Consider the following 20,155-nt stretch of genomic DNA (forward strand, 5'->3'; position numbering starts at 1 on the left):
GACATTAAGACTACTTAATTGTTCCTTAGTACAATAAAATGAACACTTCAGCTCACGATCTACGTTATGACCTTGCACCTTATTGTGTTCCTGCACCATACTTTCCCTGTAGCAGTAATGCTTCATTTAACATTCTGTTATTGCTTTCTCTTGTTCTAGCTCAATACACTGTGCAATGATTTGATCTGTGTGCAAGACAAGCTTTTCACTGTGTCTCAGTACAAGGGACAATAAGTCAATGGCTGGACCATATTCATTTTTGTGGTTTAACAGGATGACTATCACACCTTCTTAATGTGGTTTCCTATTCAATCAAAGTCAGCTCACACTTCAAAGCTTCATATTTTGCTTTGCTTAGATTTAAGAGCCTAGTTTCAGACTGAATGACATTACTTGTAATCTTTAAAATAAAATTCTATCATGGTATGATCACTGCTCCCAAAAGGCTCTGATTATGAATTAATCCTTTCTCAATGCACAATCACAAGCACCCTTTACCTTTGATGAGATTAAACTCAGAAATGTTGGAAATACTCAGCAGGTCAGACAGCGTGCGGGGAGAGAGAAAGGGAGCCAAAATTTCCACTTCTCTTTCTGCAGATGCTGGCTGGCGTGCTGAGTGGTTGCATCTTTGTACAATTCTTTTATCCACAGGGAAGGTAGAAAGTAGGAAACAACAGGGCTATTAGTAATGTCAGCAGAGAGGAAGTGTTATAAGCCATCATAAAGAACCTCCCAGCAGGGCACTTAAAAATCAAAGCAAACATGAATCATATAAGTAACACAAAAGGATATCATGTTTGACCAATGCAGTTCAGTGAAGCTGCTGTGGATAAAAGGCAACTGCGGAATTCCACACATTGATTTACTGAAGTCATTCGATAAAGGGGCGACATTATAGCAGAAAATAAAAGCCCACAATATAGGGAGGGTGGAAGAGTGGCTGATAGTGGACATGTCATGGGTATTGTGCAACAGCAACCGGTGATGGGGACTCACTGAAGGTGCAGCTGCTAGAATTGATGAAGATAGAAAGATAAAGAAGAATGCACGTTGTAATAGGGACAGAGAGTACAGATGGATTCAGGTGTGTTAGCTGGTTGGGAAAGGGGCTAGGAAATGTAGGAAAATGCAAAATGATCTGATTAGCTAGAAACTCAGAAGCACATAATCTGGATCATGAGCGACGGCAGAGATGAAGATGGAGGGTTTCTGGGTGCCTTAGTGCAGTTAGTCCACAGCCTCAGTGGGTGATTTGGAAATCTGATAAACCATATCAACTTACTGAATACAAATGTAGAGAGATTGTGCTTCAGTTCTATAGGACATTGGAGAGACTAAATTCCAGGCACTGAGTATAGACTTCAGAGATCGGAACTGTATGGATTATTGCGATGATGGAGTTGAGGTGACATTTGTAGATGGGTTGAACAGGCTTGCTAGAACTTGAAAGACAGAGACAGAACTTAATTGAAGATCTTGATATGGACATAGGACAGTACAGTACAGGAACAGACCCCAGGCCCATCATGTCTGTACTGACCATGATGTCAATCTAACTAATCCTATCTGTCTGTCCGCATTTGAGTGATGGTCTTTCATTACCTGCCTGTCAAAGCACCATTTAAATGTTGCTAATGCCTCTGTTTCTACCATCTCCCCAGGCAGCACATTCCTGGCACCCACCACTCTGTGTAAGAAAAACTTGCCTTGTAAGTTTTCGTTAATCCACCACCACTGAGATCATGCTCTCTTCTGATCAGGAAGGTGGTACAGGAGTGTCAGGACCCATACCAGCAAGTTCAGAAACAGTTACTATGCCTCAGCCATCAGACTCTTGAAACGGGATAAATTCACTCAGCCCAACACCGAACATCTGCCGCTTCTTTACCCATTCTCTCAATCTGTCCAAGTCCTTTGCAGATACCCTGCTTCCTCAATGCCATCTGCCTCTCTACCTATCCTCATATCCTCTGCAAACTTGGCTAAAAAAGCCATCAAATTTGTCACCCAAGTCATTGATATATAATGTCAGCTAATCTTCTATCCCTGCTCGTATCTTTCCTGTAAACCATGGGTTCCTATCTTGTTAAGCAGCCTCATGTGTGGCACCTTGTCAACATCCACTGACTCTCCTTTGTCTATCGTGCATGTTATTTCAAAGAATTCCAACAGATTTTTCAGGTAAGAGTTCCCTTAAGCAAACTATGCTGACTTTGGCCTATTTTAACATGCGTCTCCAAATACCCCGAAACCTCATCCTTAATAATAGACTCCAACATCTTCCCAACCACTGAAGTTAGGCTAACTGGCCTGTAATTTTCTTTCTTCTGTGTCCCTTCCTTCGTAAAGAGTGGAGTGGCAGTTACAATTCTCCACTCCTCTGAAACCATTTCAGAATCTAGTGATTCTTGAAAGATCATTGCTAATGCACCAACAATCTCTTCAGCCTCCTCTTTTGTTACCTTGTGGAAGCCTGGGGGGCAGGAGCGGGGAGGAGTGTCGTCCTTCTGGTCTATGTGACCTGTCCACCTTCAGACCTTCCAGCTTCCCAAGCACCTTCTCTTCAGGACCAGCAACTGCATTTGCTTCTGTTCCTTGAGACCTTTGAATTTCTGGCATATCATCCAGATAAATTTATTTCATATATATATATATATATATATATATATTTTTTTTTTTCCTTCACCCTTTATGGGTGGTGTGTATGTGTATTTTTCCCTCAATCTCCAGTACTCTACCAGAGGCCTGGGAACTTGAAGGTTCAGTGCGGTACCTTTGCTGTCCCTTGTAGTGCACTCTTCTGGACCAAGATCGCAGATACTTTTCCCAGTATTTGTTGGAGTAAGTCTCCCAGTCCAGGTGTCACAGCTCCAAGTGCTTCTATCACCAACGGGATTACGCTGGCTTTAACCTTCCACATACTTTCTATCTGTTCTTTCAACTCCTGCTTTCTCCAGCTTCTCATATACTTTCTTCCTGATGTTACTATCATTTGGGATTGCCACTTCTATTATTACTATTTCCTTCTGTTTCTTGTTCAATATTACTATGGCCGATTGGTTGGCCAGTACCTGCTTATCTGTCTGTACTTGGAAGTCCGACAGGATCTTAGCTCGGTCATTCTCCACTACCTTCTCAGGTGTTTCCCATTTGGACTTGGGAGTGTCCAATCCATATTCAGTGCACATGTTCCTGTACACAACTCCTGCAGTTTGGTTGTGCCATTCTGTGTGTGCTGTCCCTGCCTGCATCTTGCACTCTACTATGATGTGCTAGATGGTTTCAGTGGATTCCTTGCACAGTCTGCATCTTGGGTCCTGTCTGGTGTGATAAACCCCTAAATCTATTGCTTTTGTGCAGCCACCTCTGTGCTGCCCCTCAGCCCTGCCATTCCCAGCCATTGGTAGGATTTTTTTTTACATCAGCCACCTCTGATATCTGGTGATAGTACACACTATGTAGTGGCTTGTCCTGTCATGCCCTCTAGTCCTCTGGCTCTTTCATCCACTTCCATTTCCATATCCCTGCCTGCTGCCCGAGGTATTCTCCTAGTAAGTCATCCTTAGGGACCATCTTCCTGACATACTCATGGATGTTTTCCATTTCTTCCAGGACTCTGATCTTGATACTTCCAGGTCCCCATCCTCCTTTATTCCGGAAGGTGTACAATTGGTCAACGTTGGACTTTGGAGGGAATCCTCCAGGTACTGTTAGTACTTTCTGGGTCTTGATGTCAGCAGCTTCCAGTTTGTTCCTTGGCCAGCACACTAAAATGGCTGGGTATCTGATGACTGGTAGGCCGAATGTGGTGATGGCTCTGATCTTGTTCTTCCCATTCAGCTGGTTTTTTAGGACATATCTGACTCTTTGGAGGTACTTAGATGTTGCAGCTTCCTTGTGTCCTCATCGTGGCTTCCATGGGCCTGCAGAATCCCCAGGTATTGTAGCTGTCCTGTACATCTGGTTTTTGGTCTTCAGGTAACTCGACTCAATTCATTCCTGATGAGTTTGCCTCTTTTCACTACTATCCAGCTGCAATTTTCTCATCCAAATGACATCCCAATGTCTCTTCTGTACACCCTTGTCAGGTGGATTAGTGAGTCAATGTCTCTTTCATTTCTGGCATACAACTTGATGTTATCCATGTACAGGAGGTGGCTGATGGTCACTCCACTCTTCAACCTGTGCCCATGTCCACTCTTTGAGATGACCTGGCTGAGGGGGTTCAAGCCTATGTGGAACAGCGGTGGGGATAGTGCATCACCCTGGTGATTCCTGGGATGGCAGGACTTTCATATGAAGAAAGACTACGCTTATACTCACTGGAATTTAGAAGATTGAGGGGGGATCTTATTGAAACGTATAAAATTCTAAAGGGATTGGACAGGCTAGATGCAGGAAGATTGCTTCCGATGTTGGGGAAGTCCAGAATGAGGGGTCACAGTTTAAGGATAAAGGGGAAGCCTTTTAGGACCGAGGTGAGGAAAAACTTCTTCACACAGAGAGTGGTGAATCTGTGGAATTCTCTGCCACAGGAAACAGTTGAGGCCGGTTCATTGACTATATTTAAGAGGGAGTTAGATATGGCCCTTGTGGCTAAAGGGATCGGGGGTATGGAGAGAAAGCAGGTACAGGGTTCTGAGTTGGATGATCAGCCATGATCATACTGAATGGTGGTGCAGGCTTGAAGGGCCGAATGGCCTACTCCTGCACCTATTTTCTATGTTTCTACGTTTCTATTCCACATCTGATGGACACATGTGCTATTGGCTTTGAGTTAACTTCTAGCATTAGCTTCTAGCCAATGGCCACTGGTGCTTGTGATGCTTCTTTCTCCCGTATACTCTTCCAGTACTCCGCAGATGCTGTTTTGGTTGGTTCAGGTACTGGCATGGTGTTGCTCTGGAACTGTGTAAATAGTTTTCCTGGTTCTTGGAGAAAAATGCATTTATTCGCTTGGTCTCTGCGTCCTTAGTGTACCTCTGTAGTCTGGTAGCCAGAGCTGATAACCGTTGCTTGGCAGTTTCTAGGACTTCAGCTTGGACATATCGCTGTACATCCTTAGTAACCGAGATGTGCTTCTGGTCTTCCCACCTTTTGCAGCTCAGTTAGTCTGCTGACCTCCATCCTTGTGGTTTTCATCTTGGCTTCCAATCATCATCTCTGGAGGGGGGGGCGGGCAGGTGGTGTGGTTATAACAACAGTGCTCTCTACTGTGTTTCATTTTCTACCCCAGCATTTCTAGAATTGCTGCTGCTGGTGCATATATCAGGTTATTGTTCTCAGTTACATTGGAGGTTGCAATTGTGAGTAGTGCTTCATTGGCTGCTTCTAGCAAGCTGTCTAATGGAATTTTATCACTAGGTCTGGAGAGCCTAATTCATTAACAGTCTCCAGTTTAGCTAAGATCTTCTCTCTGATTGCAGCAGCCAGTGTCGATATGCCCCGGGGTGAGGTTCAAACTTGCATTTTTCGTGTGCAAGGTGATGCTATTACTTTTGCACCATCTGTGAGTTGTGGAGGTGGAGTTTGAACTTGTATTTCCCGATTGGCTTGGTTCTGCGGTGATGTTACTGAGGTGCATTGTGATTGTATAGCTTGCAATTCAAGATGTGATAGCAATCCTCTGTTGGCAATGTCTGAGTACTGAGTAACCAGTTGTTTTTCCATTATAGTCTTTATTGCTGCCAGAGTCCTCATGCGCTTGATGTATCCCCTTTCATGTGGGTTGCTGTTGAAATGGCACTCCATTAATTCCATGTTGTCCAGTCTTGTGCTTTGATGGTTTGTTCCAGATGCCATTATATTGCCAGATGGTCTTGGTTCCCCAACCATTGGAGCTGACCTTGTTAATCCAGCTGACGTCCGAGCTGGCATGACTCTTCGTGTTCTTGTCACTTCCATCCAGAGGTTTTTGTGGACAGATGTAGCTGTGAGCTCAAGGGGTCCAGCCCAAGATCCCGACTGGACTGCCACCACCGGGACCCGAACCCTGGACCCCTGCGCCATGGCAGGGCAGAACCCAGGTGGTTCCCAGTGTCGGCCTCCGCTCCTGACAGCCTCGGACTCGGCCTGAGGGCCAGCGGCGTCCTCACAGAACAAAAAAATTTTTGATATTCTCTTTGATATTATTGGCTAGCTCACCTTCATATTTAATCATTTTCCTCTGTATGTTTTTCTTAGTTTTCTTGTTATTTTTAAAAAATCTTCCCAATTCTCTAACATCCCACTACTTTTTGCTATATTATCTGTCTTCTCTTTTGCCTTCATGTTGTCTTTGACTTCCCTTGACAGCCTCATCCTCCTTTTAGCATACTTCATTATCTTTGGGATGTATCTGACACCTTCTGAATGGCCCCCAGAAACTCCAGGCATCGCTGTTCTGCTGTAATGATGGCTTTATCTTCTTCATCTCAAACTGTGGATTGAATCCTATCCTAATATCATCTCTGGTGAAGGGTTCCTTTACTTTAAGCTCTCTTATCAAATCCAGTTCTTTACATAACATCCAATCTAGAACTGTCTTTCCTCTCGTGGCCTCAACCAGGCAGTCCTCCAGAACCATTCCAGAATCTACTGGTTCTTGGAAGATCATCACTAATGCCTCCACAATCTCTTCACCAGCTTGGCTCAGCACCATCAGTTAGGGATGGGCCGTAAATACATTTCCTCCCGGTAACACCCAGATCCCGAGAATGTGAAGCTGGCCCTGACACACTGCTCCTTCTGCACGAGAGAGGTTTCTGACTGACTCCTCCCTGAATTTCCTGCTCACCAGTTTAACCCCCCCATTAGCTTACCCCTGCCCTTGCTTCCACTGGCAAGTCTAGGTGCTAGGGGCAGGTCTAAGAACATGAAGGTGGCAGTTGTTTGGTCAGGAACAGTGGAAGGAGATTCAAAAGAAGCTTTCACAAGAGGATCAAATGATGGGAATTCCCATGGACTGAAATAGCAGAGTACAGAGCGAGCAAGGGTCACAAGGGCAATTCCCCCCTTACCCGTGATGACGTTGATGTCTGGATACATGTCCTCGCTCAGGTCCACAGAAGCACTGTCCCGTTCGAAGGCGTCTCGCAGCTCCTTCTTCACAGCGGCCGATCCGCAGAGGCGATACAGACCTACAGCCTGGGGCATCCGTTCAGTTGGACAGACAGCACACACAGTGAAGAGAAATTATTGCAGCGGCATTGGGAAATGGCAGGTAACCCCAAAACTCAGCAGGGCGTCCCAAACCCAGCACAGGGCCCAGAACGTGAATGGGGAGGGGGGGAAGAGTAGGGCTGTGAATGTCCCGGGGAATTTAGTCATATCAGGCTGAAAGGCAGAGTCCCAGCACCCACCCTAAGTAAATGGACATCAAGGAAGAGGATGTAAAATCGAGACAGATTCCTGTATCTTGACATATTTTGTTTACAAAGTTTATCCACGGAGTTTTGTGTTTTTGCGACACAGTTCAAGACTTTTCTGGGAGTGGGATGCAGCGCAGCGATCTGCCAATAGAGGGAGCTGCAGGCAGCAGAATTGTCCAATCAACAGCGCAGCACGGGATCTTTAGCCCTCACTTCAGGAGGAGGGTGGAAGCCCCTTTACACCCCCCCATCGCACACTGCCCTCTGTCCCCAGCGCAATGTCATCCACACACTGCCCACTGCCACACTCTGCTTACTGTCCACACATGGTTCTCCATGCCACTGCCTCACCATGCCCTCCCTCTACACTCTATCCCCACAGACCCAATGTCACCCCGACCTCCACTCTCTCCACACACCCCTTGGCCCCAGTAGTCCATCTCCAAGATCCCCCTGCACCACTCCCATTCCTTCCACAAGCTATCATCCATTGAACTTTACCCCTCCCTACCAAACACTTGAGAGACACTCTCCCTCCACATCTAACACGCACATACCCAAGCCGACTCCTACCTCCTCCCCAGCTGCCCCCTCCGTCACTCACACACACTCCGAGCCCGTTCTCTCTCCCTACTCACACCATCTGTCTCATGCAGACACACACACCCGTCCCCCAGAGGCAGCTCCCTCCTCTCTTCCAGTCCTCCACACTCAGACACAAACTCAAAAAAAATCTGCGGATGCTGGAAACTCAGAGCAAGACACACACAAAATGCCAGAGGGACCGGCATTAGGGGGAGTGACCCTGTGAGCCACTCTGTCACCCCACCTACTCCTTCAACACCCCCCCCGCCCCACCCACACACATCACTCAGCCTCACCTTTAGGCCTCGCTTCTCAATCTCAGAGACACACTTCTGTATCAGCAGCGGCACACTGACTCCAGAACGCTCCCGCTCCACCAGATCGCTGAGCTCCATCCTGAAGACCCTGGGCTCTCGTTGCTCGTCAGCGTAGCCCACCGGCACCTCCCACACCTCCACCAGAGACACCTTCAGGTAGAGGACTCCACGGGGTTCCAACTGCAGGGCAAGTTGGTGAGTGCGGGTTCCTTCCAGGGAGGGAATGTGCTCATTAAGGATGTATGACCATGACCGATTGGTCTGCAGGTTACTGAAACTGATGTGCTTACATTACTGCACCAGTAATCCAGACGTCTGGATAATCAAGGGTTCAAATCCCACCCCAGCCAGGCCACTGAGCAAATTCTGGAATACAAACATCCACAATGGTGGCCCTGGTTCACTGGTGACAATAGGGAAGCAGCCGTCACGCGGTGTGGTCTAGACCCACAGTGATGTGACTGATTGTGCAATGTCCTGGCTAGTTGCTTTTTAAACATTTCCTTATATTGTTTTTATTTCTTTTTCATTTATTTTTATTATTAATTTTTAAAGCCTGTTTGCATTTATTTTTTGCTTTTTTAAAAAAGTTATTTATCTACTTGTATTTTATGTATCTTTAAAAATATCTATTTATTTATTTATTTATTTTTACTGTTTAAAATTTCTTTTCCCTATTGATTGATTGAGATACAACATAGAATAGGCCCTTTGAGCCATGCCCACCCAGCAATCCCCTGATTGAATTCTAGCCTAATCACTGGACAATTTACAATGACTAATTCACCCACCAACTGGTATGTATTCAGACTGTGGGAGGAAACCACATGGTCACTGTGAGAACGTACAAACTCCTTACGGGCAGCAGTGGGGATTGAACCCAGGTCATCTGTACTATAAAGTGTTGTGCCAACCATACCTCTCCATGCCACCCTGAGATCAGGGGCAATAAGTGGTGGGCAGCAAATGCTGGTTAAGTCAATGAGGCTCACCACCTGATCTGGGGGCATCTAACCAGATCACCTCCTTCCCTTCTCCTCTCTGAAGAAAACTGTCCCAACCTCTGCAAGTAATCCTTGTAACTGTGGTCCCTCATATTTGGAATCATTGCCCCACATATTTTCTGAACCTTTATAGAGTGGTGTGCAACTGGAACAGAACACAATACTCCTCTTGAGGTTGGAGTGGTGTTCTTTGCAGATTCGGCTTGACTTCCATGTGACTATGACAGTAGAGTTACTGTGTCACAACTCTCGATGTTAGGGTTCAATCCTGACCTTTGGTTTTGGGTATGTGGAGCGCCACATCTTCCCTGTGACCACTGGGGCTACTCCGAGTGCGCCAATTCCCTCCAAAATCTCAACAATGTGTAGACCGATAGATTAATCTGCCTTCCCACCCCTCCCTCTGTAAATTACCCCTCGTGCACATGCACCCGACAGGCTCTGGAGGGAGTAGAGTGGGAGTAGTGTAGTCATTGAGTGCTTGATGTTCAGCATGGATTTGTGGGCTGAAGGGCCTTTGCCATGCTGTTCTACACTTACCTCTGCTCTGCACATTTTTTCAGACAGTATCCTTTCCTGTCTCTCCTCTATTTCCCACAAAATACCCTCACCTCTTTCCTCCACGTTAAACTTCCCCCGGCACAGGCCTGCCTATTGCAATCTGACCTTGTCCTCACTACAGTTTACGATGCTGCTAAGGTCCGTGCTGTAGGCAAACTTACGAAATTGTGGCTTGCAATCACAAATCTGGGCCATTGATATAGATGTAGTATAAAAAAGCAATGGCTTGAATATGAATCCCTGGGGACTAACTTTATTCACCTTCCTGCTGTCTGAAGACCAACTATTGACCATGACTGCTGTTGTGTGTTACTTAACCAATTACACATCCACACTCTCAATGTCCCCCTCATTCTGTGTGCTTCAACTTTGCTGATAAACCTACACTCATGGCCACTTTATTAGGTACACCTGCTCGTTATTGCAAATATCTCGAATGTGGGATGCAGACAGGGTCAAGAGGCTCAGTTGTTGTTCAGACCAAACATCGGAATGGGGAGGAAATGTGACTTTGACCGTGGAGTGAAAGTTGCTGACAGACAGGGTGGTTTGAGTATCTCAGAAACTGCTGATCTCCTGGGATTTTCATGCAGAGTAGCTTTTAGACTTTACAGAGAATGGTGCAAAAAACAAAAAATAAATCCAGTGAGTGGCAGTCCTGTGGGTGAAAACACCTCGTTAATGAGAGAGGTCAGAGGAGAACGGCCAGGCTGAAAACTGAAGGGTGACCCAATAGTGCTGGACATTATATGTTTATGGGAAGCATAGATATGGAAGAAGGAATCTTTCTCTCAGAGAAAACAGTTACCCTTCCGCATCCAGAGGGGTAATAAAAATAAGACGGGGCAGGTTTACAGTGAGAGAAGGAGCTTTAAACAGGACTCAAGGGATTTTTTGTTGTTGTTATTGTTTATAACTGATTGCCAGAGGAGATGTTGGAATCAGAACATTTAACAGGCATTTAGACAGACATTTAAATAGGCATGGCATAGAAGGCTATGGTCCCCTAATGTGGGCAGTTGAGATGAATGGAGATGAGCAAAAAGGGTCAGAATGGATGAGATGGGCAGAAGAGCCTGCTTCTGTAATGTGCTACTTCACGACTTGAAATTGGACAAAAATGGCTTGCCCCGTGCTGCCTTCATTAATCTGTTCTCCTGCAGACGAGCCTGGATCAATCTTTCTAAAAGTTCCCTCCCCATCAAGCTGCTTCGCTAGTTCTGGATGCATTGTGGTCCTGTGCTGGTGTGGAGGACAGACAGGGTCTGGCTGGTCAGGTCCCTATCGGCTCAGACGCAGGCACCAGAATTCCCCGGGGGCGTGCCAGAGCCCGTGACACTCCCCGTCTCGTCACGTCCAGATCTCCCCAGGACAGGGACCGGTTCACCCAAGGGCGTCCACTGCCAAAGGCTGGAGTACATCGCAAGCTGGAGGAGCAGCATCTGTGCCTCTGACTGCAGTGAAGTTATTTTGAAAAACAAAACTCCGCAGAGCAGTGAGAGAGGCCCTGCCCTGCCGGTACGTGCCTCACTACACTAGTCGGAGCAGTGTTCCAGTCAGCCCTGAACCAACCTCCAAACATCTCTCTTCTGAGGCAGACCGGAGGTATCTGTGGGTGTCTTTATTTTTCTGGAACATGTGGTCAGGGTGCCGGCACAGAACGTGCTGTGCTGCTGTTCCCCGTCCCACAGGCTGCTTCCAATTATACCTTTCCCTTCTACTTAAGTTCAGTTTGGTTCTCACGGACTGGCCAGGTGCCAGAGCGGCGGAGAGGACTTTCATGTCAGCTGCTGTCCCCTCCCGCCTGCTCCTCCTTGGCCCTGGTACCAAGCCCAGCCCGCCTTTACTGGGTCTGGACAGGAGAGGCGGCTGGGACCCGAGGCTGCTCCGGCAGTCCAGCTGACTGGGCTGGATGGCTGCTGCATGATGGATAGCTGGGTGCAGGACGCCAAGGGCTGAAGGTTCCAGCAGCTTGAGAAGCAGCCAAGGATGCCCTCATCCCCTCCGCTACACAGGGATTCCAGAGAACAAAGAAACCACAGACCTGCTTAACCACTTTTGCACGTGTATCCGGCCACAAGGAGTGCTGTGAGACGCAGCACCCAGAAGAACAGGAATATCCCCAGGAATCAAACCCTTCAGTGTTAAAATACTGTATTACCAGGGACCCACTCAGGATCTGTCACCAGGTAACGCCGTCTGTTGGCACAGAAACTGTGCAGGGCACCCACAGGAAACGCCAGCACAGAGAGCAGTGACATGAAGGCAGTGCCAACGTCAGCAGCCATCGGAGGCTCTGAACACAATATAGGGGCAGAATTAGGCCATTTGGCCCGTCGAGCCTGCTCCGCCATTTCATCATGGCCGATCCATTTTCCCTCTCAGACCCAATCTCAACCATTCTCATCTTTGTTCGATTAGCCTTCAGTCTGACCCCCCTCTCAGCAGTCACTGGCCTGTGGTGAGTAATACACACACAGGACTGTTGATACATTCCTGTGGTCAGGGCACGAAGGGATATGGGGAGAAGGCAGGAGACTGGGACTGAGGAAGATTGGATCAGCCATGATGAAATGGAGCAGGCTCGATGGGCCAAATGGCCTAATTCTGCTCCTATATCTGATGGTCTTATGTGCGGCTCCACTCATCTTCTGGCCGGAGAGGGGAACTTGGAAAGAATGCCCCTGACAGCAGCATAACAGGCCTGTGACACAGATCTCAGGGACCGGGGTATACTCTCAATACTAACCAGGGGCTATTCCTTGGGACATGCCCTCGATTTGCCTCTGGAATTTCTCCTCTCAATATTTCCTCCCATGGGATGCGGGATTACTCTCACTGGGACTTACCCTACTTCCGGTTAACTATTTGTTGACTGCTCACCTCTTAACGCTGACCAGACTGGAGGTGAAGCCTGCGTTTCTGTGCAGAGATCATTTAATTGCTAACCCGCTCGTGATGCCAGAAGCTCAATGATAACCTCTGAAGGTTAGTGCCCTCCTGATCCTCAGTGGGGGAGGAAGGGGGTGTGATTACCCTCTCGATGCTACAGCTGTGACTCTGTCCTTTTACCCCGGACGGTGGCTGTAACCCAGGAGTTTAACCCTTCGACGTCGGGGGCTTTCTCCTTGGAAGGAGGCGGTTACGGCAGGGGGGCCGGAGGGAGCGGCAGGGTCAAGTACGGTGCACTGCAGGCCTCGGGCCGGAAACTCCCTGTCCGTGCTTCACCCTGAGACAAGTAAACAGGACCCGGCAATTAGAGCACTTCCTGCAGGAAGCTGCAGCCCGCAGCCGTTCACAGTGTGATTGGCAGCGTCCTGGTCCAAACGACCCAGCAGCAGCAGCTCTCCGGCAGACTCCCCCCGTTCCTTCCTCCCAGCTGGTCGGTCCCTGCCGCAGCTCCGAGCAGGGCCGAGCTTTGCACATGCAGGTGGCCTCCCGTGGGACACTCAACCCTCCTCACACTCCGGCCACTGGTGGCTTTCTCAGGCTCTTTCCCCAGCAACCAGATTCCTTTGGCTGAACACAAGCTGGTCAACGAGTTAACCATTTGTGGGAGGAACCAGACTGCAGGACAGATCAGGAGAGAAGAAGGAGCTCTCCCTTCCTTTCCAAACCCCGAGCCGGAACTGATCAGGAGATCCTGCAGCATGGGCGGAGGACTCAATGCCCCTGTTTCGCGGTTCCACCACCGGTCAATGTACAGTGGGACTGCAGTTTTCTCAGACACTGGAGACACGCCAGGGGAGTGCTGCTTAGCAGTCAGTGGGTGGCCTGGGCTGTGCTGGCATCTCTGCTGCAGATTAACCCATCAACACTCTGTGTGGGACTTTCAAGTGGGTAAAGGCCATTTACCTGCCCCCACCCCCCAAAGTCACTCCGAGGTAACTGAGATTGACACCGTTCATTTCCTGGCCTGTTTCAGAACATAGATTACACGCCCTCTGGCCCTCAATGTTGTGCCAACCATGTAACCTTCTCTAGAGTCTGCCTAGAATTTCCCAACCGCATAGCCCTCGATTTTTCTGAGCTCCATGTACCTATCTAAGAGGCTCCTAAATCCACTACCACCACTGCACTATTGAGTAGTTTTGCCCTGGGGAAGAGGCACTGGCTGTCCACTCTATCTATTCGTCTTAATATCTTGTATACTCTATCATGTCTCCTCTCATCCTCCTCCTCTCCGAAGCCCTAGCTCCCTTAATCTCTGATCATAATCCATACTCTCTAAACCAGGCAGCATCCTGGTAAATCCCCTCTGTACCCTTTCCAATGCTTCCACATCCTTCCTATACTGAGGCGACCAGAACTGGACACAGTACTCCAAGTGTGGCCTAAACAGAGTTTTATAGAGCTGCATCATTACATTGCGACTCTTAAACTCTATCCCTCGACTTATGAAAGCTAACACTCCATAAGCTTTCTTAACTACCCTATCTACCTGAGAGGCAACTTTCAGGGATCTGTGGACATGTACCCCCAGACCCCTCTGCTCCTTCACACTACCAAGTATCCTGCCAACACCCCCATTAGGTGGAAGAAGCTCCCCACTGTATTTTGGCAGAGTTGTTCCCCCTACCCCTCCAGCTTCCTCCGCTCAAGGGAGAACAGAACCAGCCTCTCCAGTTCCCCCTCATAACCAAAACAACCCACTCCAGGCCACACCCAAGCGAAACTCCTCTGCAACCTCTCCACCATCATCCTACAGCGCGGTGACAGAACTGTACACCGAGTACACGGGTTAGCAGAGACGGCAGGTAACACGGGCCCCCCTCTCACTCTCAGCCCCTTACCTCTGAAGAGCGGAGGGAGCAAGGCGGTCCCGTGACAGCAGATACGGTTGCGGCAGGAGCTGGGGTCCCAGGTGAAGATCAGCATCTTGAGCTGCTGGGAGTGCTCCAGCTCGATGTTGAAGGCGTGATCCAGGCTGAGGAAGGAGTCCGGACAGGTGAGCAGGGCGGTGCGGGCCTTGCTGACCGAGTCCACCTGGATGGTGCAGAAGATGTCCCTGAGGCCCGGCCGGGGCGGCCGGACTCCCTCGATGCCGAACAGGCGGATGTGGATGAGGCCGGACAGGTACTGCAAGCAGCGCGGCGGCTCCCCCCCGCCGTAGGGGCGGAAGGAGGCCGTGTCCAGGCCCTGGAGCCAGCGGCTGCCGAGCTTCCCAGCCCTGGCCGCCATTTCCGGCGAGTCGCCATCGCTGAGGTAGCCGGGCCGGCTCAGCGAGCGGGGCGCCCCGTGGCTTGGCGGGCCGCGGCTGGCCGCCGCGGGCGCTGACGCTGCTGTCCAGGTGGTAGCGGCAGATGACGTTGCGGTCAGAGGGGGGCAGCGGCGGCCCCGAGGGAGGGGCAGCCGGTCGAGGACCGCTTTCCCCCGGCCCCTCGCGCGCCGAGCGGGACGTCCCCCTCAGGCTGAGCTTGCGCCGCAGGTCTGGCAGCCGGCGCATCCTCATCGACAGCCTGCGGACCGTGCCAGGAGACTTGACCCGGTCGGACAGCGAGCGGTGGGCCGCCGCCCTCTTCTTCGCCGGGCGGGGGCTGGGGGGCAGACCCTGGTTACTCTCCATCTGGACGTCTGCTACACCATCTGTGGGAGAGGGTGAAGGGGACGAGGGGAGAGGGGTGGGGGACGGGGGACGGGGGGAGAGTGGTAGGGGATGAGGTGAGAGGGGTAGGGGACGAAGGGAGAGAGGCCGGGGACAAGAGGAGGGGATGGGGGACGAGGGAAAGGGGTGGAGGATGAGGGGAGAGGGTGAAGGGGACGAGGGGAGAGGGTGAAGGGGACGAGGAGAGAGGGGTGGGGGACGGGGACGAGGGGAGAGGGGTGGGGGACGGGGGAAAGGGGTGAAGGATGAGGGGAGAGGGTGAAGGGGACGAGGGGAGAGGGTGAAGGGGACGAGGGGAGAGGGGTGGGGGACGGGGGACGGGGGGAGAGTGGTAGGGGATGAGGTGAGAGGGGTAGGGGACGAAGGGAGAGAGGCCGGGGACAAGAGGAGGGGATGGGGGACGAGGGAAAGGGGTGGAGGATGAGGGGAGAGGGTGAAGGGGGACGAGGAGAGAGGGGTGGGGGACGGGGACGAGGGGAGAGGGGTGGGGGACGGGGGACGAGGGGAGGGTGGTAGGGGATGTGAGGGGTAGGGGACGAAGGGAGAGGGGCCGGGGACAAGAGGGGATGGGGGATGAGGGAAAGGTGTGGGGGATGAGGGGAGAGGGTGAAGGGGACGAAGAGAGAGGGATGGGGATAAAGAATGGGGAAGAGGGGTGGGGATGAAGTGAGGGGGAGGGGGTGGGGTGAGGATAGGGGTTCAGAGGAGAAGGGACAAGGGGTGGGGTGAGGATAGGGGTTGAGAGGGGAAGGGACAAGGGGTGGGATGAGTGGGAGATGAGTGTGGGTGGAAGAGGTGAGAGGGGAAGAAATTTGCAGATTTGATACGTTCCCTGTCTGCCCGAGGCTGGCACTTTCACAATGTCACCCTCCATCTGTGCCCTCCCCCTCCCCCGCCCAGCATCCACCTCTCCTCCCTAACCACGCCCCCCCCCAGCAAACACACAGCTGCGATGAGGAGGTAGAGTGGAAGGGATAACCTACCCTCTTCTCATCCCCCCCCCCCCCCCCCATTACACCTCTGCTGCTGACTCCTCCAACCCCACAATACCCAGCTCCCCCCCACCTCCCAGCTCAGACCACAGGGTCAGTGGTTACCTGCTGACAACTACCCCTGGCTGCTGAGGTCCCGTTTGCTGGATCCCACCTGACATAACCTTCCCACCATACCCTCTCTCTGTCCCCAGACCTGTTCCTACTCCTCTCCCCTCACCGCCCCCCCCCCCCCCCAAGCCTGGTGCTGCGAGTAATTGATCATCAGGCCGGCATTTTGAAGTCTTGCGGTGTGATGGGTCAGGGGAAGGGGAAACCAACCCCCAGAACAATCAAGGGTCAGCCCCACCCCCGTGGGACAGCGGGATGCTTTTCTGCCTCTGATTGCCCACAGGCCCTGCTGTCTACATGCAGGCAGTACTGAGGACTCCTTCTGCACCCCGTGTGGGGTACTGGACCTCCTTGCAGGGCCCAGTACGGGGCACAGCTAATGCGACACCCAAACGAGTCACTCGTGGCTTGGGGGAAACATTAGCCTACGCAGACCAGTAGGATCCCATGGTCAACAGACTTATTATGGAAATCAACTCCTACAGATGCTGGAAACGTGAAATAAAACCAGCGAGTGGGGGAACACTCAGGGGTATCTGTAGGAGAAGAGAGATAACGCTTCAGGTCTAAGATGCTATTTCTTCCTCTGGAGGGGGTCTGCCAGTGGTAGTGAGAGTTGTGATGAAGGCTCACTGTTCTGTGACATTAATTCTGTGCCATGTCCGTGACGTGGCAGATATTGCCAGTACTTGCTGTTTTTATTTAATGCAAGTGAAGTTCAGGTGTTGACAGGTGTTCAGAACTCCCCACCACTCAAATACCCACAGGGCATACTCCGGGGCAAAACCGGGGTTCGAACATCCCAGCGGAAAGGCAATGATGGAGCAGCGTGACCTCTTATCCCTCGAGGCACTGCAACCAGTATTGACCCTTTATTTACAAACATAGAAAACTTTATTCAAACCCAAAAGACGTACAAAGGATGGGAGTTGTAATGCAGTTACTGAATTCAAACGGAAATACAGTTATTACCATCTGTAACGCACTCCGAAGGCACGCCGTCCCTCGGAAGCCTCCACTGTACCCATAATAGTCGCATGCTTCCTCTCTAAGGACACCCTGGCACAGAAGTTGCCCCAGAAGACAGGCAAGCAGTCAGAGCCCACGACAGCCTGTGAATGGCCACCTTGCCGGGTCCTAGAGCAAGCCTACCGCGACATCCTCCGAGCACCGCTCTCCTTCTTAACCAGGTGCCCATAAACCAGAGCTGAGGTGCAGCCAGAACTTGGGCAGCCCCTTCGGATAGTCAAGCAGGGGCTCAACCTCTTGCACTTCGGGACTTTGGGGGGGGGGGGGCGATACACTGACTCCTCCCGTCCACAGAAAGGAAAGGTGGATGGGGTATCAGTGAACGTTGTCAGGAATCTATTACACTGTGCAGCCCTGTGCAAACACCCTCCACCCCAGCTCCCCTACGCACAGGGGATAAACCACCACACAGAGAGACTGCCTCTGCGGGCCTTCCTCACCACCTGATGATGAGACAGACCGTCACGAATGTCCAGATGGGCAGTACTGCCCCTTCCACAACGTGACATTCCCTCAGAACCGTCCCTCCCACGGCGTGAGACTCCCTTCTTACCACAGCGTGATATTCCTTGCTGGTTTACCAATGTACTGCTGGCTGATTGTGTGCGGTCCAGGTCATTGGTGAAGACAAGGCAGGACGGTGAGAGTGAGCTCCCAGCGTACGGCGACTCAGTAGGAGTCACGTTATTAAGCAAGTGGGTAAAGAGAGACACTTTACAAGGTTGGAGAGTCAAACAGGCCACAAAGTTAATGCATGTCTATGGGTACTGTTTTCAAACTTCGCCAAGCAACATTCCTGAAATGTGAGGCTTCTTCAAGAGCAGGAATGGTTCTGTAACAGAGAGGAAGCCCGCTCAGACCCTGCTTCACCCAGAATTGGCTGAGGTCCGTTACGTACCCCGAGGAAGCCAAGTGTAAGGATATTTTCCCATGGAGGGGTCCACTAAAAGAAGAGGTCATGTGCAAGGTGAGAGGTCAGGGGTTAAGTAGGGATCTGAGGACAAGCTTCCACCCACGGGGTGTTGAAATGGGCAATGTGCTGTGTGGAGAGGGGAGGGGTGGAAGGACAGCTGCTCTCAAGATTTAAGAAGCATCTAGGACAAAGATATGAATCGCCATGGCATTGACAGCTATGGGCCTTGAGGTCAGCATGGAAATGATGGGCCTAAAGGCCTGCTTCTGTGTTGTATGATTCTAGGACAATGCGATTCATTCCTCTCAGTTTGGGTGTTGCCAATATTTATCATCCAATCACTAACTGAGAAGGTGGCGTGTACAACCGTGAGATGACTTAAGGGGCCATTTCTTCCTTTGCTGTTTGTGTGGAGTTTGCACATGCTCTCCATTACAAAGCAAGTATGTCTTGGATGTACCACTTCCCTCCTACATCCTAAAGACATGCGGGTTATTAGGTAAACTTGTGCCCTTGTGGGAGAATTGGGACAAATTGATCGGAATGTGGGAGAGTACAAGTTTCAAGATAATAAATAGGGAAGGAAACTGATGAGATTGCTGAGGGCCAGTATAGATTCAATGGGCCAAACAGCCTCCCCCTCGTTATAAGGGCACTAGCGAACCAAGTCAATTTTCCTAACAATCTAGTTCATAGTTCCTGTGGTCATCATCGTTAATGATGAGTTGTGGTCTGTGGTGGGATTTGAACTCAGACCTCTAGATTACTGGAATGGTATTCTAACCGCAGTGGCCCCTGTAATGATAATTTGCTCCTCTTTCGAGCCAATATTATAAGGAGCTGAGTGGGTTTTTGGAACTGTACTGAGCCCCCACGGTCAGCCACAGAGGAATATGCATTTAAATAGTGCTCCTGAAGGTAGACCTTCAAATACAGCGAGGTAGATGCAGACACAGGCATCCCTAGACAGTCAATCAGAGCAAACAGAGACAGAGACAAGTTCTCCAGATTAAAAACAAACACCAACTTTCACTGAGGTGGTGCTGTTAGCAGTAAATGGCCCAAAGTTCTTCAGGTAAAATTCAACGGGCGCTGCGTGAGGTGAAGTTGGAGCAAAGCCAGGTCAGCCCTCAAGGAGCTTCTTTAATAATTCCTTTCATCCTTGGCCTCAACCTCATGGTATCTCAGCAGCTGAATCAGAGATGAGATTCACACCCCCTTTGCCCCTCCCGGGGTTCTCATTCCTTTATTTCGGAGAGCTGAAGCCAACACCCTCTCCTCCCTGGGCCCCACCACGCATCCTCCCGACCTACACCCACCGCAGCCGCCCAGTCCTGGTATGAAGAAGAAGAATAGCCCCTAACTCAGCAGTGGAGTTATCGGGGCACCGTCTGTTGACGGTGTTTCCATAGCAAATATTCTTGTATTTACGAGGCTGAGTTGCTAGCTCGACGCTCAACCCGACTTGGATTCGAACTCGGGAACCTTCGCTCCGGAGTCTGGCGCTGGTACTATTGTGCCACCAAGCGGGATGGCCACTAGCCGAAATGGCACCAGGATGCCCGGCTGGCTCAGCCTGCTCCTGAAAGCCCTGCCCTACTGTACTCACAACAGCTCCTGCTGAAGAACAATTCCCATCCATTAAAAAACAGCATTTCGCTGGAGTTTCGGTGTCTGAACAGCATC

At 50.5% G+C, this 20,155-nt stretch overlaps 1 protein-coding gene across 1 annotated transcript in view; it reads right to left on the bottom strand.

Annotated features, from left to right (window-relative positions):
* Positions 1-20,155, bottom strand: part of LOC132406444 (rho GTPase-activating protein SYDE1-like) — a 68,597-nt gene that overhangs the window by 16,048 nt on the left and 32,394 nt on the right. Inside the window, 4 exon segments of the mRNA XM_059992110.1 lie at positions 7,002-7,128; positions 8,234-8,463; positions 14,613-15,058; positions 15,060-15,405. Of these exon segments, the coding sequence (XP_059848093.1) occupies positions 7,002-7,128; positions 8,234-8,463; positions 14,613-15,058; positions 15,060-15,405 (1,149 nt within the window).

This window comes from Hypanus sabinus, chromosome 16, assembly GCF_030144855.1.
Source record: "Hypanus sabinus isolate sHypSab1 chromosome 16, sHypSab1.hap1, whole genome shotgun sequence".
Classification (NCBI taxonomy): domain Eukaryota; kingdom Metazoa; phylum Chordata; class Chondrichthyes; order Myliobatiformes; family Dasyatidae; genus Hypanus; species Hypanus sabinus.